Here is a 24,096-nt window from a genome sequence, read left to right as displayed (position 1 = left end):
ACCCCAACCCCAAATGCCTCTGCCATGGGTGATGGTGCCCAAAGCGCTGCAGCTGGCACAGGGGGATGCTGAGAAATGGCACCCACCCACCATGGAGTGGCATGGAGTGACAGGGCAAGGGGCAAGGGCTTCAGGTTGGCAGATGCTGGATTTAGATGAGGCAGGAGGTGGAAATTCTTGCCCAGGAGGGTGAGGAGGCACTGGACCAGGCTGCCCAGAGAAGCTGTGGAGGCTCCAAGCCTGGAAGTGTTCAAGGCCAGGCTGGATGGGGCCCTGACCAAGCTGGTCCCATGGCAGGGGGGGTTGGAACTAGGTGAGCTTTGAGGTCCTTCCCAGCCTCTATGAAAACCTCAGGGATGTGAGGAGTTGATCAGGGAGCTGGTAGTGAGCCAGACCTGTGCACTGCCCATGCCCATGCCCATGCCCATCCAGGCTCTGGGTGCCACCTAGCCCTCAGGAGAAGCATCACAGCCAGTACTCAGCCTGGCACCACATGGGCAGTGCTGCATCAGGAGGTGGCACCTTGCTGCCTGGACTCATGGGCACAGGCAGATGCTGCCCTGGCAGAGCTTGCCCCGTGAAGCAGCCCAGCTGCCAAGCACAGGAGGCTTTGGAGGCTTCCAGCTTGGCCAGGGACAACGAGGCTGCTGTGCCCCAGACTCACCTCGGGAGAGGAACAACTTGCCTTGGACCCAGGTCAGGGTCCCCCCAGGAGAGATTTGGAAGGGGGAGGCGAGGTTTGGGGTGGGACACACACTTTGATCTCCCTGCACCGTGCACAGCCTTGTGCTGGAGCCACTGCTCCTGCCCTTGAGTGTGCAGCCTTCAGCCTGGCCATCAGTCATGGCTCCCCCGGCAGGGTCCCCTCGGGTGGCAGAGCACAGAGGGACAGTGGCGCCCATGAGCCACAGGGCTTGGCTGCTGTGGGCTGCGAGCCTGCCCCAGGCTGGGGATGGAGCAGAGGGGTGCTGCTGAGTACCATATCATGCCAGCAGTTTGGAGCCCTGCAGGCTTGCCAGGATGTCTCTGGCAGCACCCAGGTCCTGCTCAGGGCCATGGTGACAGCTTCCCAGAGATCCAGGGAGCATCGTCCCTTCCCTGCTGCTCAGGACCATGGTGACAGCTTCCCAGAGATCCAGGGAGCATCATCCCTTCCCTCCTGCCACCACCCAGCTCCTGCTCAGGACCATGGTGACAGCTTCCCAGAGATCCAGGGAGCATCATCCCTTCCCTCCTGTCACCACCCAGGTCCTGCTCAGGACCATGGTGACAGCTTCCCAGAGATCCAGGGAGCATCATCCCTTCCCTCCTGTCACCACCCAGGTCCTGCTCAGGACCATGGTGACAGCTTCCCAGAGATCCAGGGAGCATCATCCCTTCCCTCCTGTCACCACCCAGGTCCTGCTCAGGACCATGGTGACAGCTTCCCAGAGATCCAGGGAGCATCATCCTTTCCCTGTTGCTCAGGACCATGGTGACAGCTTCCCAGAGATCCAGGGAGCATCATCCCTTCCCTCCTGCCACCACCCTTGGAACTGCCTGCTCCAGTTCATGGCATCAAGACCCTCCAGGACCCCATCCCTGCAGCAGGGTGGCCTGGCACAAGGGACAAGGGACACTGGCAGCATGTCAGATCATTTTATTGCCACAGGCCAGACCCAGCTCCCAGAGAGGGTCTGGGTCCAGCCCCTTGACCCCCTCTAATACTGTTGAGAAGATGAACCCTGAGCCTCCACAGCCACACAGCATCCTCCATCCCAGCCCCCATGGAGCAGCTCTGGGGCATCTCTTCCATCCTGCTGCTCACATCCCCAGGAGCTGGAGGCCAGCAAGGAAAAGCAAGAGGAGACCAAGGGTGCAGAGTGTGCCAGTCCTGGAGCAGCAGAAGCTGCTACCACGTCCTGCCCTGGTTGGGCTGCTGCTGGTGGTGGGGAGCAGCATGAGGCCCCTGTGGCCCCCTCAAACCTCCATGCCAGGTGCCCGGCCCAGCCCCAGCGCCTGCACCAGCTCATCGCTGAGGCCACTCTTCAGTGTCCTTCTCACTGCAGGGAGAGGAGAGAGAGGGTGGCACTGGCAGCACCAGCAAGGGCTGCTTGCCAGGGTGCCCAGGCACTGGGTTGCCTGCCCGGAGGTGATGGCCATGGCATGCTGGGGTGCAGTGGCACAGTCTGGACTCGGGGAACCTCCTGCTGTGGCCTGGTGGCTGCAGCACAGGAGGTCAGGGATGGGCAGAGGGCAAGGGGGGACACAGAGACAACACAAAGAGATGGGAGAAGCATGGGGACAGGGGACATAGAACAGGGACACAGATACCCAGATGGGATATGGCACAGGAGCAGAGACAGGAAGGAGCATCTGGGCAGGGCCACAGCACAGTATAGAGGGACAGGGCCACAGAGGTGGGACAGGGCATGGGGACAGGGACACAAAGATGAGGGCAGGGGCAGGGGATGGGGACAGAGGGATGGCAGGGCATGGGGACAGGGGATGGGGACAGAGGGGTGGCAGGGCATGGGGACAGGGGATGGGGACAGAGGGGTGGCAGGGCATGGGGACAGGGGATGGGGACAGAGGGATGGCAGGGCATGGGGACAGGGGATGGGGACAGAGGGGTAGCAGGGCATGGGGACTGGGCATGGGGACAGGAGGGATGGCAGGGCATGGGGACAGGGGATGGGGACAGAGGGGTGGCAGGGCATGGGGACAGGGGATGGGGACAGAGGGGTGGCAGGGCACGGGGACTGGGCATGGGGGCTGGGCTGGCACTCACAGGACTTCCTGTTGCCGCGGGACCTCCTGCGCTCCCTGCTGGCGCAGGGCCGGGGGTCGGGGTTGTGGGTGACAGACTTCACCAGCCTGTCCATGATCTCATCCGAGGCATCGTCTGGGGAGCTGGGGACGTCCTCCTGGGCCGGGGAGCCCTGGCTGGGGCTGCCGTGTCCTGGCCCTGCACGGGGACAAGGAGGACGCTGGCACCGGCGGCGCCCGGCCGAGCCCGGCGTGCCCGCGGCGCCGCTGCCAACCCTCTCCTACCGCGGCTGGCTCGGCTGCGGCGGGCAGGAGCCTCGGTGGGGGAGGTGAGCAGCAGCTTCATGCTCTCGTGGCCGGCTTCCATCTGCTCCTCGGGGCCGCTGGACACCACGGCAGGAGCCGGAGCTGCCTCGGTGATCCCGGAGAACTTCTCGGTCTGCAGCGCGAGGAGAGGGCAGCAGGGAGGCACAGGAGGAGAGAACCAGTGCCAGGGCAGGGTGAGCCAGGGCAGGGCACACAGAAACACATCCAGCTGGGTCTTGAGAGGCTCCAGAGAAGGAAACTCCACAGCCTCTCCGGGCAGCCTGCTCCAGGCCTCCAGCAGCCTCACACCAAAGGAGTTTCTCCTCATGCTGAGGTGGAACCTCCAGGCTTCCAGCTTGTACCTGCTGGTGCTTGTCCTGTCACTGGGCACCACCCAAAGGAGCCTGGCACCTTCATCCTGGCACCCACCCCTCAGATATTGATAGACATCACTCAGATCCCCTCTCAGCCTTCTCCTCTCCAGATCACACCTCCCCAGGGCTCTCAGCCTTTCTCTGCAGGAGAGATGTTCCACAGCCACCCTCATGGCATCCTGGCCTGCAGCAGGAGCAGTGTGGCCAGCAGGAGCAGGGAGCTCATCCTGCCCTGTGCTCAGCACTGCTCAGGCCACATCTTGAGTCCTGTGTCCAGCTCTGGGCCCCTTGATTCAAGAAAGATCATAGAATCATAGAGCCTACCAGGTTGGAAGGGACCTCAGAGCTCATCAACCTCTCACCCAGCCCTATGCAATCAACCAGACCAGGGGAGGGGTCTGGGGCACAAGGCTGGGGAGAGGGCTGGGGCACAGCCCTGTGAGGAGAGGCTGAGGGAGCTGGGGTTGCTCAGCCTGGAGAAGAGGAGGCTCAGGGGAGACCTTCTTGCTCTCTCCAACTCCCTGCAGGGAGGTTGGAGCCAGGTGGGGGTTGGGCTCTTCTCCCAGGCAGCCAGCAGCAGAACAAGAGGACACAGTCTCAAGCTGTGCCAGGGGAGGTTTGGGCTGGAGGTGAGGAGGAAGTTCTTCCCAGCCAGAGAGATTGGCCCTTGGGATGTGCTGCCCAGGGGGGTGGTGGAGTCCCCATCCCTAGGGTGGTCAGCAGGAGCCTGGCTGAGGCTCTCAGTGCCATGGTTGAGTTGATTGGGTGGTGCTGGGTGCTAGGTTGGACTGGGTGAGCTCTGAGGCCTTTCCCAGCCTGGTTGGTTCTGTGCCCGTGTTGGGGGGTGTCACTCAGGTGCCTGGGGGCAGGGGGTGGGCAGTGCCCTACCTCGGTGATGAGGCGGCCGCGGGTCTTGCTGCGCTGGCGGTGTGCAGCTCTCTTCTGCTGCTGCTGCAGGACGCGCTCCCGGCAGGTGCGGTACTCCAGGGCGAACTCCCGCAGCAGCTTGCAGATGGAGGTCACCTTCACCTCCCTGGCCACGCTGGCAGGGTAGCCCAGGTACAGCAGGAAGGAGTGGAACCTGCAACCAGAGCATTTGGCTCTTGGGGGGAGAGAGCCTTGGGAGGGCTCAGCCAGGGCTGCCGGGTGCTGCCCAGCCCTCAGCACCGCGGCTGTGAGCCCTTGAAACACCTCCGGGATGGGCATCCAGCCACCCGCCCTGGGCAGCCTGGGGCAGGCTTGGAGAACGCTCTCAGGGAAGAAGTTTTGTCTGATGTCCAACTTGAACCCTCCCCTGGTGCAACCTGAGGCCATTTCTTCTCATCCTGTCCCTTGTTCCCTGGGAGCAGAGCCCAAGGCCCCCCTGGCTGCAGCCTCCTCTCAGGGAGCTGCAGAGAGCAAGGAGGTCTCCCTCAGCCTCCTCTGCTCTACACCAAACACGCCCAGGGCCCTCAGCTGCTCCTCCCCAGCCCTCTCCCCCAGACCCTTCCCCACATTTCTTGCCCTTCCCTGGCCCTGCTGCAGCTCCTCAGGCTCCTGCTGGCAGTCAGGAGCCCAGAACCGAGCCCAGGGCTCAAGCTGAGGCCTCCCCAGTGCCCATTCCAGGGGCCCCATCCCTGCCCTGCTCCTGCTGCCCACACTATTCATGATCCAGAGAGGGCAAAGAGGACCAACCACCCAGCACTGCATCCCCACCACCCAGAGATGTCCCTTGCTGGGGAAAGCAGAGCCACCAGAGGGGCTGAGCTGGGCCAGTCCAGCAGCTCCTGGCTGTGACAGGGGTGGGCACCCCTTGCACTTCCTTGCTGGTGGGAGCCAGGCTGGGCTCATGCACCACCAGCTGAAGCTACCCCTGCTGATCATAGAACTGTCAGGGTTGGAAGGGAGCTCAAGGCTCAGGCAGCTCCAAGCCCCTGCCATGGGCAGGGACACCTCACACCACAGCAGCTTGCTCACAGCCACCTCCAGCCTGGCTGCAAACACCTCCAGGGATGCAGGGGTGCCCAGGCAGTTGCAGGGGTGCCTGAAGGGACGCACAGAGGATGCAAAAGGAGCCTCCCATGCCCAGGAGGATGCAGGGATGCCCATTTGGACAGAGGGATGCCCAGCAGAGCCTGTCCCTGTGGAGGAATCAAAGCTTTCCCCAGCAGGCAAACCCTGCCTGGCATCAGCGCTCGCAACGCCCGTGCCAGGGGCAGGGCTGGCAGCCAAGGAGCGCTTGCCTGCTGCCAGCAGCACTGTTGCCATGGCTGGCTAGCGTGGCCAGGCAGCAGGGGAGGTGGAGCAGGACACAAACAACACAATTAGAGCTTCCAGCCCAGCAGCAGCCCTGCCAAAGTGCTCCTTATCGTAGAGGCTTACGCAGGGTTGGTCAGCACCGCAGGGCACGTGGCAGGGGGGCTCTGCCCTCTGGCTCCTGGGGATGCCACTTGGGCAGGCTCCCCAAGATTTTGGTGGCTCCCCTGATGGAAAGCCACCCCAGGGACCCCTCACACCACAGCAGGTTGCTCACAGCCACCTCCAGCCTGGCTGCAAACACCTCCAGGCATCAGCAGGAGGCTTCCACCACCTCCCTGGGCAGCCTGGGCCAGGCTCTCACCACCCTCCTGCCCAACAACTTCTTCCTCACAGCCAATCCCAATCTCCCCACTTCTCCTTTTTTCCCCATTCCCAGTCCAGGCTGCTGGTGGCTTCCTTGGCCACCTGAGGACACTGCTGGCTCATCTTCAGCTGCTTTCAACTATCCCCCAGCCCCTGCCCAGGTCTTTCTCTGCTGGACAGCTCCCAGCCCCTCTGCCTTGGGCCTGGAGTGCCCATGGGGGTTGTTATGACCCAAGTGTAGGACTGAGCACTTGACCTTGTCCATTATCAGCCACACCTGAGCCACCTGTGGGGTGCCCACTGTGCCCCCCAGGGCCCTGTGTCACCGACCTGTTGAGGACACGCCTGTGCACCACCTTGAGGACCACGATGCGCTGGGTGCTGTCCTTCAGGAAGTCTGTCAGCTTGCTCTTCAGCACAGGCTTGGCCTCGTGCTTAGCAATCACCTTCAGGTTGTCCCAGGAGGCCCTGCACCTCCGCTCCAGCTGCACCAGGCTGTTGGCCAGCTCCTCAAAGTCGACCTGGAAGGGGGACCCCAGGTCAGGCCTGGGCCAGGCTGGCGCAGAGGGGCAGAGCCGGAAGCCTCCCCTGCCCTTGCCCTTGGCCGGGTGCCCCCGGTCTGGCCTCACCTTGGCCGAGCGCGTGATGGAGGCAATCTCTGAGTAGAGGTCAGTGCTGTCTGGGAACTTCTCCACCACCATCTGGCAGAGGTGGTGCAGCAGGGACTGCCGGTGCACTGTGTCCTTCACCTCCGAGACCTTCTCCAGGTAGCCCAACTCGAAGCCTCTGCTCTGAAAGCCCAAGGGGCTCCATAAGGGACTCGCAAGGAACTCCGCAGGGGACTCCTCAGGGGACTCCGCAAGGGACTCCTCAGGGGACTCCGCAGGGGACTCCTCAGGGGACTGCGCAAGGGACTCCGCAAGGGACTCCTCAGGGGACTCAGCAAGGGGACTCGCGGGGGACTCCGCAAGGGACTCCTCAGGGGACTCACGGGGGACTCCGCAGGGGACTTGCAAGGGACTCCGCAAGGGACTCCTCTGGGGACTCCGCAGGGGACTCCGCAAGGGACTCCGCAAGGGACTCCGCAAGGGACTCCGCAAGGGACTCGGCAAGGGACTCCTCTGGGGACTCCGCAGGGGACTCCGCAAGGGACTCTGCAAGGGACTCCGCAAGGGACTCGGCAAGGGACTCCTCAGGGGACTCGCGGGGGGACTCCGCAAGGGACTCCGCAAGGGACTCCTCAGGGGACTCACGGGGGACTCTGCAAGGGACTCTGCAAGGGACTCTGCAAGGGACTCCTCAGGGGACTCGCAGGGGACTCCGCAGGGGACTTGCAAGGGACTCCGCAAGGGAGTCCTCTGGGGACTCCGCAGGGGACTCCGCAGGGGACTCTGCAGGGGACTCGGCAAGGGACTCCTCAGGGGAATCCGCAAGGGGACTCCTCAGGGGACTCACGGGGGACTCCGCAAGGGACTCCGCAAGGGACTCCTCAGGGGACTCCGCAAGGGACTCCTCAGGGGACTCGCAGGGGACTCCGCAAGGGACTCCGCAAGGGACTCCGCAGGGGACTCACAAGGGACTCCGCAGGGGACTCACAAGGGACTCCTCAGGGGCTCACAAGGGACTCCTCGGGAATCCGCAAGGGGACTCCTCAGGGGACTCCGCAGGGGACTCCGCAGGGGACTCGGCAAGGGACTCCTCAGGGGAATCCGCAAGGGGACTCCTCAGGGGACTCACGGGGGACTCCGCAAGGGACTCACAAGGGACTCCTCGGGAATCCGCAAGGGGACTCCTCAGGGGACTCGCGGGGGACTCCGCAAGGGACTCCGCAGGGGACTCCGCAGGGGACTCCGCAGGGGACTTGGCAAGGGGACTCCGCAAGGGACTCCGCAGGGGACTCCGCAGGGGACTCCGCAAGGGACTCCGCAAGGGACTCCTCAGGGGATTCAGCAAGGGACTCGCAAGGGACTCCGCGTGGGGACTCCTCAGGGGACTCCTCAGGGGACTCGCAAGGGACTCCTCAGGGGACTCCTCAGGGGACTCGCAAGGGACTCCTCAGGGGACTCCGCAAGGGACTCGCAAGGGACTCCACAGGGGACTCAGCAAGGGACTCCACGTGGGGACTCTGCAAGGGACTCCGCAGGGGACTACCCAGGGGAGTCCTCAGAAGACTCGGCAAGGGACTCACAAGGGACTCGTCTTGGCTTCTCCATCCCTCCTCCTGCAGACCCCTGTCCCTCAGACCCCCCCCCACCCCCAGCACCACCCAAGCCTCCCCCAGGTGCTGTCCCAGGCTTCCCATGGTCCCTCTTGGGCACCCTTGCACGGTGGCTGGTCCTGCCCACGCAGGACTCAAGAGAGGCCAGGCCCCTCCACGCCCTGCTCCTCACCTGGGAGCCGTTGAGGAAGTTGCCCATGGCCAGCAGCGTGGCCAGGATGCACTTGAAGGTGTGGTTTCTGGCCAGCTGCTCCATGCCCACCTTCAGATCAAAGAGTGGCTCTGCAATCTCCTGGGTGAGCAGAGAGACAGAGGTGAGGCCCACCTTGGGCACCCCTTCCTCTGGGAGCTTGCTCCCCAGGGCAACCACCCCATGGTCAACCCAAGCCCATGTGGACCTTGGGGCCCTGCAGCCTGTCCTCAGCCAGCACAGCATCTCCTGTGCTTGGAGGTGGCTGGTGCCCAGCAGGCTCGGCTCAGCGCCACTGGGAGGCTGGGGGGCAGAGGGGGGCAGGGCTCTGTACCTGCTCCAGGCTCTCATAGTCCAACTTGAAGGCCCAGAGCTGGAGCCTGGCCGTGAGGTCACTGATGGAAGACAGGGCAAGCAGGAACTGCTCTGCAGAGCCCAGGGGCACATCAGGGTTGGCCAGCTGGGCCTCCTGGATCTTCTGCTTCTCCTCCTCGGTCGGGACCATGGTCAGGATTTTCTGGAGCAGGCAGAGAGGGAGGCGTCAGGCTCCAGGCCTGTGGGACACACTGGCACGGAGGCCTCCTGAGCAGGGCAAGGGACCTGCAGGAGGACCTCCAAGGGGCTGAGTTTCCCTTGTGCTCACCTCAATCCCTTCCTTGTTGACTGCAAACTCATCGAAGTTGAGCACAGCTGTCTTGATGATGTGGACAGGGGGCAGCACTGTCAGCCCAATGTTGATGGCATTGCTCCTCTTGGGATCCAGCACCACCACCACCTTCTTGCCATCTATGGCCTTCTGCAGAGAGGGAGAGGATGGATGGAAGGATGGATGGATGGATGGATGGGTGGATGGGTGGATGGATGGATGGAAGGATGGATGGAAGGATGGATGGATGGATGGGTGGGTGGATGGAAGGGTGGATGGATGGGTGGATGGATGGGTGGATGGAAGGGTGGATGGATGGAAGGGTGGATGGTGGGTGGAAGGGTGGGTGGAAGGGTGGAAGCAGCCAAGCAAAGGCTCCCCTGTGTGAAAATGGCTTGAGAGGTGGCACAATGCCAACCTCACCAAAGGCAAGGTCAGGGGCACCTGGGCCAGGGCAATCCCAAGCATAAAGACAGAACCACAGAGTTGTCAGAGGCTGGAAGGGACCTGCAGAGCTCCTCCAGTCCCAGCCCCCTGCCAGAGCAGCAGCACCCAGAGCAGCTCCCCCAGGAACACATCCAGGGGGAGTCTGAATGTCTCCAGGGAGGGAGACTCCACAGCCCCCCTGGGCAGCCTGCTCCAGGCCTCTGGCACCTCACAGGGGAAACATTTTCCTCCTGTTCCCATGGAGCTTCCTCTGCCTCAGCTCCCACTACTGCCCCTGGGGCTGGCATTGGACAGCCCCCAGCAGAGCCTGGCTCTGGGCATCACCCTGCACAGCTTTGGCACAGCAAGGAGCTCACCCTCAGGCTCCTCTAAGCTCCAGAGCCCTCAGCCCCCTCAGGCTCTCCTCATGAGGGAGATCTTCCCCTGCCTGCAGCAGCTCTGTGGCTCTCTGCTGGACTCTCTCAAGCAGTTCCCTGAGCTCCTTGCTGAACTGAGGGGCCCAGAACTGGACACAATATTCCAGATGCAGCCTCAGCAGGGCTGGGTGGAGAATGGATGGAGAGCAGTGCTGAGGAGGACTGGATGAGGAGGATTGAGAGGGTGCTGGTTGATGGGAACCTCAACGTGAGGTGGCACTGAGCACTGCCAGCCCAGCCCCAGCCATGCCCTGGGCTGAGCCCCAGCAGGGTGGGCAGCAGGGGCAGGGAGGGGATTCTGCCCCTCTGCTGTGCTCTGCTGAGCCCTCCCTGCAGTGCTGGGGCAGCTCTGGAGCCCTCAGCACAGACAGGGACCTGCTGGAGGTCCTGCAGGAGGCCACAGCAGTGCTGGCAGGGCTGGAAGGGCTCTGCTGTGAGGCCAGGCTGAGAGAGTTGGGCTTGGGCAGCCTGGAGAAGGCTCCAGGGAGACCTTCTGGAGGTCTTTCAGTCCTGAAAGGGCATTCCAGGAAAGCTGGAGAGGGACTTCTGTCAAAGGCATAGAGTGACAGGACAAGGGGTAAGGGCTTCAAGCCCTTAGATGAGGCAGGAGGTGGAAATTCTTGCCCAGGAGGGTGGGGAGGCACTGGACCAGGCTGCCCAGAGAGGCTGTGGAGGCTCCAAGCCTGGAAGTGTTCAAGGCCAGGCTGGATGTGGCCCTGACCAAGCTGGTCCCATGGCAGGGGGGGTTGGAACTAGGTGAGCTTTGAGGTCCTTCCCAGCCTCAAACCATTCTGTGAAAACCTCAGGGATGTGAGGAGTTGATCAGGGAGCTGGTAGTGAGCCAGACCTGTGCACTGCCCATGCCCATGCCCATGCCCATCCAGGCTCTGGGTGCCCACCCTCAGCACAGGGGAGGGATGAGAATGCATGCCAAGAAGGGTCCCCACAGGAACTCCCAGCCTTCCTCCCACCCCCTCAAGTCCCCCTGGCTGCTGGGTGCCAGGCTGCAGGTACCTTTGAAGTTGGTGCTTCCTTTGACCGTGACTCAAAGAGATGCTCCAGCTTGGCAGTATTGACCTCAACCCTCTGCAGGGATGCCCACAGCGTGGCCTGGCCAAACCTGCCTGGCCCCACAGTGCCATCCAGCTGCTTCAGCTCCTTCCAGAAGAGCTTCACTGTCCTCTTCTTCTTGGCCTCGGAGGGGCCATCTGTTGCTGAGTGGCCTGGCAGCCCTGGGGGAGGTGGAGGGCAGCCAGGGGCTGCAGGAGGGGGAGGGGGAGGTGGTGGTGGGCAGCCAGGGGCCGCAGGAGGGGGAGGGGGAGGTGGTGGTGGGCAGCCAGGGGCTGCAGGAGGGGGAGGGGGAGGTGGAGGGGGGCACTGTAAGAGCTCCAATGTTCGATGCTTTGATGGCAGGAGGCAGCAAGGAGCCATTGGCCATGGGCCCTGCGTCCAGGATGTCAAAGTCTTCCTCTTCCCCCAGATCGGTGAAGTCCAGGTCCTTGATCCTCAGCTGCACAGGGCTGGCCTCCAGGCGCTCCCAGGTCAGCTCCACGTCCTTCTTGCTGGGCACCATGCCAGCGCTCTCCAGCAGCTGCGGGTGGCTCTCGGCGTCGACGCTGGACGCGGCCCGCGCCAGCCTGGCCTGGGCACAGGAGCCCTCCTGTCCCGGCACCCCGCCTCCCTTGGTGTCCATCTCTGCCTCCCCCCGGGCTGGGGGCGGGGATGTGCCCTCGAGGAGGCCCTGCTCCCTCCCTGGCTCTGAGGAGCCCTTGGCATAGAGCATGTCCAGCATGAACTTGGTGTCGGAGGAGATGGCGCTGCAGGAGTCGGTGGTGTCCAGCCGAGCCGCGCCGGACCCTGCAGGGACAGGGAGCAGAGGCTGGGCCAGAGCCCCCTGGGCAAGGTGAGCCTGGATGCCAGCCTTGGGAGGGAGGTGGGGCAGGCACCACCCAGCTTCTCCTCCAGGGCTTTGGGTATCACAGGTGTGGGCTGGGGAAAGAAGGGCCAGAACCACCCAGCCTGGAGACCTCGAGGAGCCCACTGCTGAGAAGGGTCTGGAGAGGAGAAGGCTCCAGGAGACCATCCTGTGGCCTGCCAGGAGCTGCAGGGGGCTGCAAGAAAGCTGGGGAGGGACTTTGGAGGGGGTGAGGGAGGGACAGGACTGGGGGGGATGGAGCCAAAGGAGAAGTGGGGAGCTGGAGATTGGCTGTGAGGAAGAAGTTGTTGGGCAGGAGGGTGGTGAGAGCCTGGCCCAGGCTGCCCAGGGAGGTGGTGGAAGCCTCCTGCTGATGCCTGGAGGTGTTTGCAGCGAGGCTGGAGGTGGCTGTGAGCAAGCTGCTGTGGGGTGAGGTGTCCCTGCCCATGGCAGGGGCTTGGGGCTGGCTGAGCCCTGGGGGTCCCTTCCAGCCCTGACAATTCTATGATTCTATGACTCTAACATCCAGCCCTGGCAGAACCTACTGATGCTGGGTGGCTCAGGGGTGCTGCTGTCCTTGTCCCAGGTGAAGGCAGTGGGGTGCTCCAGCGCAGGATCACTGAGGACATCCAGCCGGCCCTTGGCCATCGAAGAGAGCTTCTCCTTCTGGGCTGCAGCCAGGTTCTCCAGGAAGCGAGCTCTGTGAGGAGGAAGAGGAGTGCAGGGTGCTCAGGAGCAAGGCAGGCTGGCTGTGCTGGGCACTCCACACCATGCCACACTGCACACCCAGCGCTGCCCACACACAAAGACCTGGAGGACTCAGACTCCTCCAAGCCAATCACATCCTGGCCTGCAGCAGCAGAAGTGTGGCCAGGGAGGGGATTCTGCCTCTCTGCTCCACTCTGCTGAGCCCACAGCTGCAGCTCTGTGCCCAGCTCTGCAGCCTCTGTGCCAGGAAGGCTCTGGAGGGGCTGGAAGGTGTCCAGAGCAGGGCCAGGAGGCTGAGCAGAGGGCTGGAGCTGCTCTGCTCTGAGCACAGCCTGAGAGAGTTGGGGTTGTGCAGGCTTCAGAGGAGGAGGCTCCAGGGAGAGCTTCTGGTGGCCTTCCAGGAGCTGCAGGGGGCTGCAGGAAAGCTGGGGAGGGACTTTGGAGGGGGTGAGGGAGGGACAGGACTGGGGGGATGGAGCAAAAGGAGAAGTGGGGAGCTGGAGATTGGCTGTGAGGAAGAAGTTGTTGGGCAGGAGGGTGGTGAGAGCCTGGCCCAGGCTGCCCAGGGAGGTGGTGGAAGCCTCCTGCTGATGCCTGGAGGTGTTTGCAGCCAGGCTGGAGGTGGCTGTGAGCAACCTGCTGTGGTGTGAGGTGTCCCTGCCCGTGGCAGGGGCTTGGAGCTGGCTGAGCCCTGGGGTCCCTTCCAGCCCTGCCAGTTCTCTGCTTCTATGATGCTAAGCCCTGCAGAGAGCTCAGTGATGCCACCACAGCTTAGGGGCAGGGATGCCACAGCCCCACAGGAGCTGAAGGCTTTGTGCCATCATTGTGCCACCATCACACCTGCTGTTTCACTGAGACCCTCATCCCAAAGCTGCCAAAGCCAGGAGGGTGCCCAGGCCAGAGCCTCCTGGGAGCCTCCTGCCCCTCAGGGCCAGCCTGGCTGGAGCCGGAGCTCAGAGCCCTCTGGCTGGGCATCAGCCCGAGGAAGCACACGGCCTGAGACACACACATGCCTCTACTTACTCAAACCTCCTCAAAATGGGCTTGTCCCCATGCAGGGAGGGGGCATCCTCCCTCCTGAGGGAAAACAGGGGTTAGCCCCCGCTGCTGGCAGCCCCCTGGGGCTCGTGCCTCCAGCACGTGCCCGGCTGGCACCCCTCCACGGTGGGATCCTCACCCCACCATCACCCCATGCCCATGGGGTTCCTGCAGAGCTGGGAGAGCCCCAGTCAGTCCCCATCCTGCCCAGGCAGCACAGGGCATTGGGGGCTGTCAAGATGTGACACTGTCCCCCCCCAGCCAGAGCCTCCCAGCTGGCTTCCAGCATGGCAATGACAGCCCTGGGGTGGGCTGTGCCACCCTGAGCAGGGCCATCCACACCACAACAGGAGGGTCAAGGAGGTGCCATCACCCCGTGGGGTGGGGTGGGGGGGCAGGCAGGGCTCAGAGGGAAAAGGCAAAGGATGGGGGCAGTGAGGTGGGTGCCAAGGGCAGCAAGTGGGGCAGGGCAGGGCAGGGCAGTGCTGCGCCACTCCTGCCAAGAGCATCAGGCACATGCAGAGTGTGGGCACTTACCAGCCAGGGGCAGTTTGGTGCAGCCTGCAAAAGGAAAGATAGAAAAAGTGGGCAGAGGAGAGGGCAAGCATGGGCAGAGAGAAGAGTGAAGAGGAGCTGGAGCAGAGCTGGGTGTGCCCAAAGGATGCCCTGGAGCCGCTGGCTTGGACCCTCTCAGGTGCCTGCTGCTCCATCACGCTGCTCCCTGGCCTTGATGCCCACCCAGACCACGTCTGCCCCTGGGATGGGTGCATGCTGTGCTCTGGGGAGCCACCCTGGGGGACCCCCCCCCCAGCCCTGAGCCCCAGGTCCCTGCTGGCTGCTCACTTGTAGACGCTGCGCTCGCCCGGGGCCGGGGGCTGCTCCTTCTCGGCCTGGGGGCAGGCCAGGGCCAGCCGCAGGCTGGAGGCACTGCTGTAGGTGCTGGGGCAGGAGCTGGCAGGCAGAGAGGAGCTGGCAGGCAGAGCAGGGCTCACAGGGCTGCCCTCCCCCCTGCAATGAGAGCACAGCTGAGTGCTGCTCCTGCCACACCCCAGCATCCCCAGCAGCAGGAACATTCCCTCCATCCCAGGAGCGTTCCCTCCATCCCAGGAGCATCTCTATCATCCCATCAGCATTCCCACCATCCCAAAAGCATTCCCATCATCATAGGAGCATCTTCACCACCCCAGGAGCATCCCCTCCATCCCAGGAACATCCCCTCCATCCCAGGAGCATTCCCACCACCCAGTAGCAGCTGCCCCACCACCCCAGGAGCATCCCTCGCCCCCCAGCTCGCCACCATCCCCGGAGCATCCTCATCACAGACCACCTCCAGCCACACTCACTCTGCTGGGCTGCCCAGCGTGGGCACAGCCGGGCTGCCCTCCGTGGGGGGGGTCCTTGGGGGTGCCAGGGGACCCCAGCAGCAGCTGTGCATCAGGGCTGGGCTCTGGGCAGCCCCCCTGGGATCGCCATCCCCGCCGGCCCTCCTCTGTCCTCCTCCGCTCCTTGCGCCCTCCCGAGGGAGGCTCTTCCACACCATCCTCCAGCTTGAGGGCACTCTGCAGGGAGGCCAGGGGGATGCTGGCACCCGGGCACAGCAACCCCCTGGCACCACCCCCCTCCCCCCCCCCCATGGCATCCCCCTGCTGACCTCGTAAAGTGTGAACTGCTGCTTCAGGTCGAGGTCGGTGCCCTTGCTGCCCAGGTAGTCCTGCACCACCCGCTCCATGCCCTGCTGCTCGAGGCAGTCTGTCACGTCATAGAAGCTGTCCTGGTCTGGGAGGGCTGCCAGGGTCTAAGCAGGACCAGAGGGACACTGGCTGGAACCAGTGTGACCCAGACTGAGCAGCCCCCATCATAAAGCCAGGCTTGCAGCACCCTCCCCCCCAGACCTTGTTGATCAGCGTCATGGTGAACACCAGCAGCTCGGTGTCGGTGCCGTGGCGCTGCTCCAGGATGGCCATCAGGTTGGACCAGGGGCAGGCACCTGGGGAGAAGTGAGGGAGGGGGGCAGCATCCTCCAGCAGGGGCCTTGCCAGGCTGGAGAGATGGGCAGAGACCAAAGGAAGGAGATTCAACAAGTCCAAGTGCCAGGTTCTGCACTTTGGCCACAGCAACCCCAGGCAGTGCCACAGGCTGGGGGCAGAGTGGCTGAGAGCAGCCAGGCAGAGAGGGACCTGGGGGGAGTGGTGGAGAGCAGCTGAACAGGAGCCAGCAGTGTGCCCAGGGGGCCAAGAAGGCCAAGGGCATCCTGGCCTGCATCAGGAGCAGTGTGGCCAGCAGGAGCAGGGAGCTCATCCTGCCCTGTGCTCAGCACTGCTCAGGCCACACCTGGAGTCCTGTGTCCAGCTCTGGGCTCCTCAGGTGAAGGACACTGAGATGCTAGAAGGTGTCCAGAGAAGGGCAACAAAGTGGGGAGGGGTCTGGAGCACAGGGTTGGGGAGGGGTCTGCAGCACAGGGCTGGGGAGGGGTCTGGGGCACAGCCCTGTGAGGAGAGGCTGAGGGAGCTGGGGTTGCTTAGCCTGGAGAGGAGGAGGCTCAGGGGAGACCTTCTTGCTCTCTCCAACTCCCTGAAGGGAGGCTGTAGCCAGGTGGGGGTTGGGCTCTTCTCCCAGGCACCCAGCACCAGAACAAGAGGACACAGTCTCAAGCTGTGCCAGGGGAGGTTTGGGCTGGAGGTGAGGAGGAAATTCTCCCCAGCCAGAGAGATTGGCCCTGGGGATGTGCTGCCCAGGGGGGTGGTGGAGTCCCCATCCCTGGAGGGGTTTAAAACCAGCCTGGGAGAGGCACTCAGTGCCATGGCTGGGCTGACTGGGTGGTGCTGGGTGCTAGGTTGGACTGGGTGAGCTCTGAGCTCTCCCCCAGCCTGCTTGGGTCTGTGGCTGTCTCAGGGTGGCACCAACCTCTCGCCCGGTCCACAGCGTTGACGGCGTGGATGAGGAGCAGGGCATTGGGCTCTGTGTACTCCACAAACACCAGCAGCAGCTTCAGAGCCATCTTCACCACCAAACGGAACTGGGGCGAGGGGACAGCGGTTGGCACAGTGGCAGGGGGCTGCCAGGGCACCCTTGTGGTGCGCCAGGGCACCCTGTGGTGCCCCAGGGCTGGGGGCTTTGCCGTGGGGCCGGGGACCAGCCTCCGGCTGCGACACTGATGGCCAAAGGGCAGCAGGAAGGGAGCTGGAGTGGGACCCCCCGGCACTCTGTGCCCAGGAGCATGGCAAGGGAGCTCTGGGCACCCTGAGTGACTTCCAGCTTGGGGGGCAGCAGGACCCAGCACGCCCAAAGGCACCAGGATGCCAAGCTCAGGGGCAGAGGGTGGGGCAAAGCCCCCAGGGGATCAGTAGCAGGGCATGGGCACAGGCAGGGAAGGGGGGCTGCAGGGGGGAGGGGGCTCACCAGGCTTCCTGACAGTGTGTAGAGCCACTGGACAGTCTCGTTGTGGTTGATGACTCCCTGCATGCCATCCACAAAGAGCATGATCTGGCTCAGGGCTGCAGGGCACAGAGTGGGCACGCTCAGGGCAGGGCGGGCAGGGGCAGGGCTTTCCCAGCCCCACGCCAGGGGCAAGGCAGGGACCTGGGAAGGTCCAGGCAGCCCAGGCAAACTGGCTGGCTTGGGCCACCCCGAGTGCCAGCCTTCCTCCCTGAGGAGGAGCTGCCCTGTGCCCAGCTACCAACCCCGCAGGATGTAGTTCTGGTAGTTCTGGTCGGCCTCTGCCCCCCACTTTGATCAGGCAGCTCAGCCCATCCAGGTTCACAAACTCGGGCACCAGGTCCTTGTCCTCCTGTGGGGTGAAGGCCAGGAACCAGCACGGGGTCACTCAGGCTGGGCTGGGCAGCCAGCCCCGGGGAGAGCCCCCTGAGCCCCCCACCCCCCGCTGGCACCACCGTACCTGGAAGAGCTGCTTGAGGGAGAAGAGAGAGCGCCGCAGCTCCGGCCCCTGGCAGTTGTACAGCTTCTCTGGAAGGGCAGAGAGTGAGGGGAGAGCCCCAGGGGCCCACTGCCAGCACACAGCTCCACCAGGCTCCTGGCGAAGCCCTGCCTGCCACCTCAGGCCCTGTGCCCTCACCTTGGCTCTCTCTGGCTGTGGGACATGCTGGGTGGCAGCAGCTGCAGCTCCACAGCGCTTTGTTCTATCCCCACAACTCTACTCCAGCCCCACAGCTCTTTGTTCCAGCCCCACAGCTCTCTGTTCCAGCCCCACAGCTCTTTAGCCCCACTCCACAGCTCTTTAGTCCCACTCCACAGCTCTCTGTTCCAGCCCCACAGCTCCTCAGTCTCACTCCACAGCTCTCTACACCAGCCCCACAGCTCTCTACTCCAGCCCCACAGCTGTTCCAGCCTCACAGCTCTTTAGTCCCACTCCACAGCTCTCTACTCCAGCCCCACAGCTCTCTGTTCCAGCCCCACAGCTCTCTACTCCAGCCCCACAGCTGTTCCAGCCCCACAGCTCTTTAGTCCCACTCCACAGCTCTCTACTCCAGCCCCACAGCTCTCTGTTCCAGCCCCACAGCTCCTCAGTCTCACTCCACAGCTCTCTGTTCCAGCCCCACAGCTCCTCAGTCTCACTCCACAGCTCTCTGTTCCAGCCCCACAGCTCCTCAGTCTCACTCCACAGCTCTCTGTTCCAGCCCCACAGCTCTCTACTCCAGCCCCACAGCTCTCTACTCCAGCCCCACCACCCTTCCCATTTCCCTCTCCTGTCTCTTTCCTCTGCCCACCAATGACACAAATATTCCCTTTGGTTTCCTGTGCAGCCCCAAAACAGGAACATGGGCAGGAGGCTCAGCTACTTTTAGCCATCCCTCCCCTGGGCACAGCCCTGGCATGCTCTCCCAGCCCCTGGCTCAGGGCAGAGCTGCAGGATGGGGATGGGAGGGACGGCAGCGTGAGGCTGGCTGCTGGGGGTCAGCAGGCTGAAGGCTGGCTGCAGACTGCCTGCTCCCACGGATGGAACCTGCAGGCAGGAGCCAGCTGGGGCAAGGGGAAGCTGGGAAAGCTCTGCTCCAAGGAGCAGAACCCAAAGGCATCAGGAGCCAGCACCTCCTGCATCCCAAACTCAGCTCCCCCAAGCATCCCAAGTCATCTGGGTCAGGCGTGGGAGCTGTCACCAGCTGCAAATGAGCTGCCCAAGGATGTCCTCCTGCCATGCCAGCAAGGGCTCTGCACAACACCAGCCCCAAGTAGCCTCCTCTCACTCAGCAGCTTCTCAGGGGGAAAAAAGAAACAGAGCAGCCTGGGGCTGAGCTGGAGCCTGGGAACCACCAGCAAAGAGCACGACCCTGACCCCAGCCTGCCTGCACCGCTCGGCCACAGCCCTGCGTGGCCCAGCTGCTGCCTGGCTGCTTCAGGGCTTGCTTTGCCCTTTCTGAAGGACAAAATTAGGCTTGAGGCTCCCAGATATTTTGCAGGAGCTCTGAGCAGGCTGCCACCAAGCCCAAGAGGCGAAGAAGTCCTGGCATCAAAGGATGGAGGTGGGGATTAACCCAGCAAGTCCCCTCCAGCCTCCTGGGGACTGTGTCCCCTGCACCTCTGGGAGGGGTTATGGGGGGCAGGAGAAGCCCTGTGGGTGTCACTGCCTCTCTCCATCACCAAGACCTATTGCCCACCATCCACGTTCCAGCCACTGGGAGAACAGCAGTGTGGAGCAGAGAACAGAGCAGTGGGAAGCAGGGAGCAGAGCAGCAGTGGGGAGCAGGGAGCAGAGCAGCAGGGAGCAGAGAGCAGAGCAGCAGTGGGGAGCAGGGAGCAGAGCAGCAGGGAGCAGAGCAGCAGTGGGGAGCAGGGAGCAGAGCAGCAGTGGGGAGCAGGGAGCTGCAGAGCAGTGGGGAGCAGGGAGCTGCAGAGCAGTGGGGAGCAGGGAGCAGAGCAGCAGTGGGGAGCAGGGAGCAGAGCAGTGGGGAGCAGGGAGCAGAGCAGCAGTGGGGAGCAGGGAGCAGAGCAGCAGTGGGGAGCAGGGAGCAGAGCAGTGGGGAGCAGGGAGCAGAGCAGCAGTGGGGAGCAGGGAGCAGAGCAGCAGTGGGGAGCAGGGAACGGAGCAGAGCAGTGGGGAGCAGGGAACAGAGCAGCAGTGGGGAGCAGGGAGCAGAGCAGCAGTGGGGAGCAGGGAACAGAGCAGAGCAGTGGGGAGCAGGGAACAGAGCAGCAGTGGGGAGCAGGGAGCAGAGCAGCAGTGGGGAGCAGGGAGCAGAGCAGTGGGGAGCAGGGAGCAGAGCAGCAGAGCAGCAGTGGGGAGCAGGGAGCTGCAGAGCAGTGGGGAGCAGGGAGCAGAGCAGTGGGGAGCAGGGAGCAGAGCAGTGGGGAGCAGGGAGCAGAGCAGCAGTGGGGAGCAGGGAGCAGAGCAGCAGTGGGGAGCAGGGAGCAGAGCAGCAGTGGGGAGCAGAGCAGCAGAGCAGCAGTGGGGAGCAGGGAGCAGAGCAGTGGGGAGCAGGGAGCAGAGCAGCAGTGGGGAGCAGGGAGCAGAGCAGCAGAGCAGCAGTAGGGAGCAGGGAGCAGCAGGTCCGTGGGGAGCAGAGGGCCTGCCCCTGACTCACCGATGATGGAGTGGACCCGGACAGAGAGCTGCGTGCGCAGGATCAGGGTCGGCCGTCTTCCCTTCCTGCAGGGGGGGATAAACACCACATCAGCACCAGCAGCACCCCCCCCTCCCCCCCCAGCCCCTTTGCCAGTGCCCCCTGGCGCTGACACGCATGCAGGGTCCTCCTGTTCCAACCCTGGAGGGCTCAGACCCCCCCCCTGCATGCCTCACCTGACCTCCTCGTAGAAGGCCTCCAGGTCATCTTTCTGCTCCAGCAGGGACAAGTCGAGGTCCAGGTAGTGTCCAGAGGGGGAGACCTGCAGCGTGCAGTCTTCCAGCTGGGGAAGCACAGAGCTGGGCTGAACCCCCGCGCTCAGCACCTCCCCCCTCAGCTCCCCCGGGGACGCAGCACTCCTGCACCACTCCTGCATCCCAGAGCAGGGGGCAGGGCGAGCCCTAAGGAGATGCCCTGGCGCCCTCCAGCCCAGCCCGGGGCCAGGCTGGGCAGAAACAGGGAGCCCCAGGCTGGGAAGAGGCAGAGCGAGGGCGGCCCCAGTGCCCGAGGCTGCTCAGCGAGCCCTTGGAGGAGAGCCATGGCAAGAGGCTGATCCACTCCCTGGGGCTCCCCTCCGTCAGCCAGGGTGTAACCAGGGCAGGATCCATCTCCTCCCAGGGCTGGTGCCTTGGCTGGACAGATGAATCCTCCCCATTGACAGGGCCTGGGGCTCTGGAATCTGCCAAGGCACCTAGGCATACCCCAATCCAGGGCAAAGCCCACTGGGATGCACCCTGGCAGGCAGCCTGCAGCCACGTGGCACCTTCCAGCTGGACTGGGGCAAGCACAGCCCAGGCAAGGCTGGGGGGACAGCACCTTCCCCCCCAGGAAAGTCCATGCACAGCACCCACAGAGAACCCTAGCCAGCAGGCATGGCACCCAGAGGTGCTTCAGGCACTGCCCCCACAAAGCCTCTCAGCCACCTGGCACCCAGCAGCACCCTCTCAGCACCCAGGCAGCTCCCCTGGCTGAGCTCCTGCTGGAAGAGGGCAAAGGGAGGGCAATGCCTGCCTGCTTGTGCCAGCACCACAGCACCTTGGGGCCTGCTCCTAAAGCATTTCCACCACCCCCTTCTGAGGAGCTGATGCTCCTTCCCAAACCTGCACTGAGGAGCTAAGACCAGGACCAGAACAACCTCATGAGGTTCATCAAGTCCTGCAGCTGGGCTGGGGCAATCCCAGGCACTGTTAGAGGCTGGGCAGGGACTGGCTGGAGAGCAGCCCTGGAGCAAAGGCCTTGGGGGTGCTGGGGGAGGAGAAGCTCAGCAGCAGCCAGCAGGGAGCACTTGCAGCCCAGAGAGCCAAGCAGAGCCTGGGCTGCAGCAGCAGAAGTGTGGCCAGCAGGGCCAGGGAGGGGATTCTGCCTCTCTGCTCCACTCTGCTGAGCCCACAGCTGCAGCTCTGTGCCCAGCTCTGCAGCCTCTGTGCCAGGAAGGCTCTGGAGGGGCTGGAAGGTGTCCAGAGCAGGGCCAGGAGGCTGAGCAGAGGGCTGGAGCTGCTCTGCTCTGAGCACAGCCTGAGAGAGTTGGGCTTGTGCAGGCTGCAGAGAAGGCTCCAGGGAGACCTTCTGGTGGCCTTGCAGGAGCTGCAGGGGGCTGCAGGAAAGCTGGGGAGGGACTTTGGAGGGGGTGAGGGAGGGACAGGCCTGGGGGGGATGGAGCAAAAGGAGAAGTGGGGAGCTGGAGATTGGCTGTGAGGAAGAAGTTGTTGGGCAGGAGGGTGGTGAGAGCCTGGCCCAGGCTGCCCAGGGAGGTGGTGGAAGCCTCCTGCTGATGCCTGGGGGTGTTTGCAGCCAGGCTGGAGGTGGCTGTGAGCAACCTGCTGTGGTGTGAGGGGTCCCTGGGGTGGTTTTCCATCAGAGCTCCATCTCCATGAGCCACCAAAATCTTGGGGAGCCTGCCCAAGTGGCATCCCCAGGAGCCAGAGGGCAGAGCCCCCCTGCCACGTGCCCTGCGGTGCTGACCAACCCTGCGTAAGCCTCTACGATAAGGAGCACTTTGGCAGGGCTGCTGCTGGGCTGGAAGCTCTAATTGTGTTGTTTGTGTCCTGCTCCACCTCCCCTGCTGCCTGGCCACGCTAGCCAGCCATGGCAACAGTGCTGCTGGCAGCAGGCAAGCGCTCCTTGGTTGCCAGCCCTGCCCCTGGCACGGGCGTTGCGAGTGCTGATGCCAGGCAGGGTTTGCCTGCTGGGGAAAGCTTTGATTCCTCCACAGGGACAGGCTCTGCTGGGCATCCCTCTGTCCAAATGGGCATCCCTGCATCCTCCTGGGCATGGGAGGCTCCTTTTGCATCCTCTGTGTGTCCCTTCAGGCACCCCTGCAACTGCCTGGGCACCCCTGCGTCCTCCTGAGTCTCACTGCATTCACCCGGGCACCCCCCAGGGCCATCCCTGCTTCTGCCTGGGCATCTCCCCAGGCATCCCTTCAGGTATCCCCCTGGGTCTCCTCGCATTCCCCTGGGCATCCCCTCAAGCATCCTTGCATCCATATCCTCTCAGGCATTCCTGCATCTGCCTGCACCTCACCTCATGCCCCCCAGGCATCCTCTCCTTACATTCTCCCAGGCATTCCTGCATCCTCCCCAGCCTCCCCCTCCGGCCATCCCCACACCCTGCCGGGCACTCCAGCACAGCAATTTGCAACTCACAGCCCCAGCTTTGTCTTCTCTGGGCTGCCAGAGCCCCAGCAAGCCAGACTTAACCCCCCCCAAGTGACATGTCCCAGCTGTGACACGTCCCAGCTGGCGTGGAGGCCAAGCCCCGGGACTCAGCCCAGAGCATTTCCCGTGTGAGCCTGGCAGCTTTCCCCACGAGGGATGCTCTGAGAGCTGGGCCTGGGTTTGGTCGTGACACCCCCCACCCCTCCCCCCAGCATGCACCCCTCCTGCCCCCAGGGATGAAAACTGCTCTGTCCCAGGCTCACCCTGCCCAGCCACAGCCCTTTGGGGGCAGGGAGCAGAGCCTGCCCCAGGTCACACTGCTCGTGGGGATGAAGGGGAACTGGCCTGAAACTGTGCCAGGGGAGGCTCAGCTTGGAGAGGAGGAACAATTGCTGTGCTGCAAGAGTGGTCAGGGACTGGCACAGGCTGCCCAGGGGGGTGGTGGTGGAGTCCCCATGCCTGGAGGTGTTCAGGAAATGTGTGGCCATGGCACTTGGGGCCAGGGTTTGGTGGCCAAGGAGGGGTTGGGCTGCTGGTTGGACTGGGTGCTCTCAGAGGTCTCCTCCAACCCAAACCATTCTGTGACTCTGTGATTCTGTGTGGGAGCAGAGCTGGGAGCCCAGGCCACGCTGCTAGGGACAGCAGGCTGGGGTCAGAGGGTGCAGCTCCTGGTGCAGGGCAGCTCTGATCCCCCCCCCCCCCCATGGAACCACATTCACATGAGCTCAGCTTCCAGGGTCAGAGGCACTGCAGGCAAAGCAGAGCTGGGAGAGGAGAGCATCCCACGCTCACACCTCTGGCTCCTGGGAGGCTGGGAAGCATCACTGGTGGCCTTCAACCAGCACACAGGGAGGAGCTGAGGTCTTCCTGAGCACATGAAGGTGGTGCCAGCACCAGTGGCACAAGGACTCCAGAGCCTGGAAAGGGTTTCCCTGCCTGTGTTCAAAAAAAACCCAATCCACTACATCCCCTGGGGCCTCAAAGCTGAGGCATGGGGAGATGGAAACACAGAGATTCTCCCTGATCCTGCTGGAAGGTGTCCAGAGCAGGGCCAGGAGGCTGAGCAGAGGGCTGGAGCTGCTCTGCTCTGAGCACAGCCTGAGAGAGTTGGGGTTGTGCAGGCTGCAGAGGAGAAGGCTCCAGGGAGACCTTCTGGTGGCCTTGCAGGGGCTGCAGGGGGCTGCAGGAAAGCTGGGGAGGGACTTTGGAGGGGGTGAGGGAGGGACAGGACTGGGGGGGCTGGAGGAAAAGGAGAAG

The 24,096-nt window shown here is 63.8% G+C and overlaps 1 protein-coding gene across 1 annotated transcript in view; it reads right to left on the bottom strand.

Annotated features, from left to right (window-relative positions):
- Positions 1 to 1,630: 1,630 nt before the first annotated feature.
- The window catches only part of FHOD1 (formin homology 2 domain containing 1), a 22,729-nt gene continuing 263 nt past the window's right edge, over positions 1,631 to 24,096 (bottom strand). The window contains 27 exon segments of the mRNA XM_068168408.1: positions 1,631 to 2,042; positions 2,771 to 2,947; positions 3,034 to 3,187; positions 4,317 to 4,509; positions 6,360 to 6,550; positions 6,659 to 6,820; positions 8,420 to 8,539; positions 8,772 to 8,954; positions 9,081 to 9,233; positions 10,961 to 11,345; positions 11,347 to 11,803; positions 12,407 to 12,561; positions 13,593 to 13,646; positions 14,145 to 14,168; positions 14,451 to 14,615; positions 14,951 to 15,032; positions 15,034 to 15,166; positions 15,259 to 15,402; positions 15,500 to 15,594; positions 16,512 to 16,623; positions 17,007 to 17,101; positions 17,288 to 17,330; positions 17,332 to 17,394; positions 17,503 to 17,570; positions 20,144 to 20,208; positions 20,359 to 20,465; positions 23,634 to 23,650. Coding sequence (XP_068024509.1) covers positions 1,960 to 2,042; positions 2,771 to 2,947; positions 3,034 to 3,187; positions 4,317 to 4,509; positions 6,360 to 6,550; positions 6,659 to 6,820; positions 8,420 to 8,539; positions 8,772 to 8,954; positions 9,081 to 9,233; positions 10,961 to 11,345; positions 11,347 to 11,803; positions 12,407 to 12,561; positions 13,593 to 13,646; positions 14,145 to 14,168; positions 14,451 to 14,615; positions 14,951 to 15,032; positions 15,034 to 15,166; positions 15,259 to 15,402; positions 15,500 to 15,594; positions 16,512 to 16,623; positions 17,007 to 17,101; positions 17,288 to 17,330; positions 17,332 to 17,394; positions 17,503 to 17,570; positions 20,144 to 20,208; positions 20,359 to 20,465; positions 23,634 to 23,650 — 3,680 coding nt within the window. The 3' untranslated portion in view covers positions 1,631 to 1,959.

The sequence above is a fragment of the Melanerpes formicivorus genome, unplaced genomic scaffold (assembly GCF_026170545.1).
Source record: "Melanerpes formicivorus ecotype bairdi unplaced genomic scaffold, bMelFor1.0.p_v2 SCAF_137, whole genome shotgun sequence".
NCBI lineage: Eukaryota > Metazoa > Chordata > Aves > Piciformes > Picidae > Melanerpes > Melanerpes formicivorus.
The sequence above is the reverse complement of the archived record's forward strand: the minus strand, read 5'-3'. Positions and strand labels throughout refer to the sequence as shown.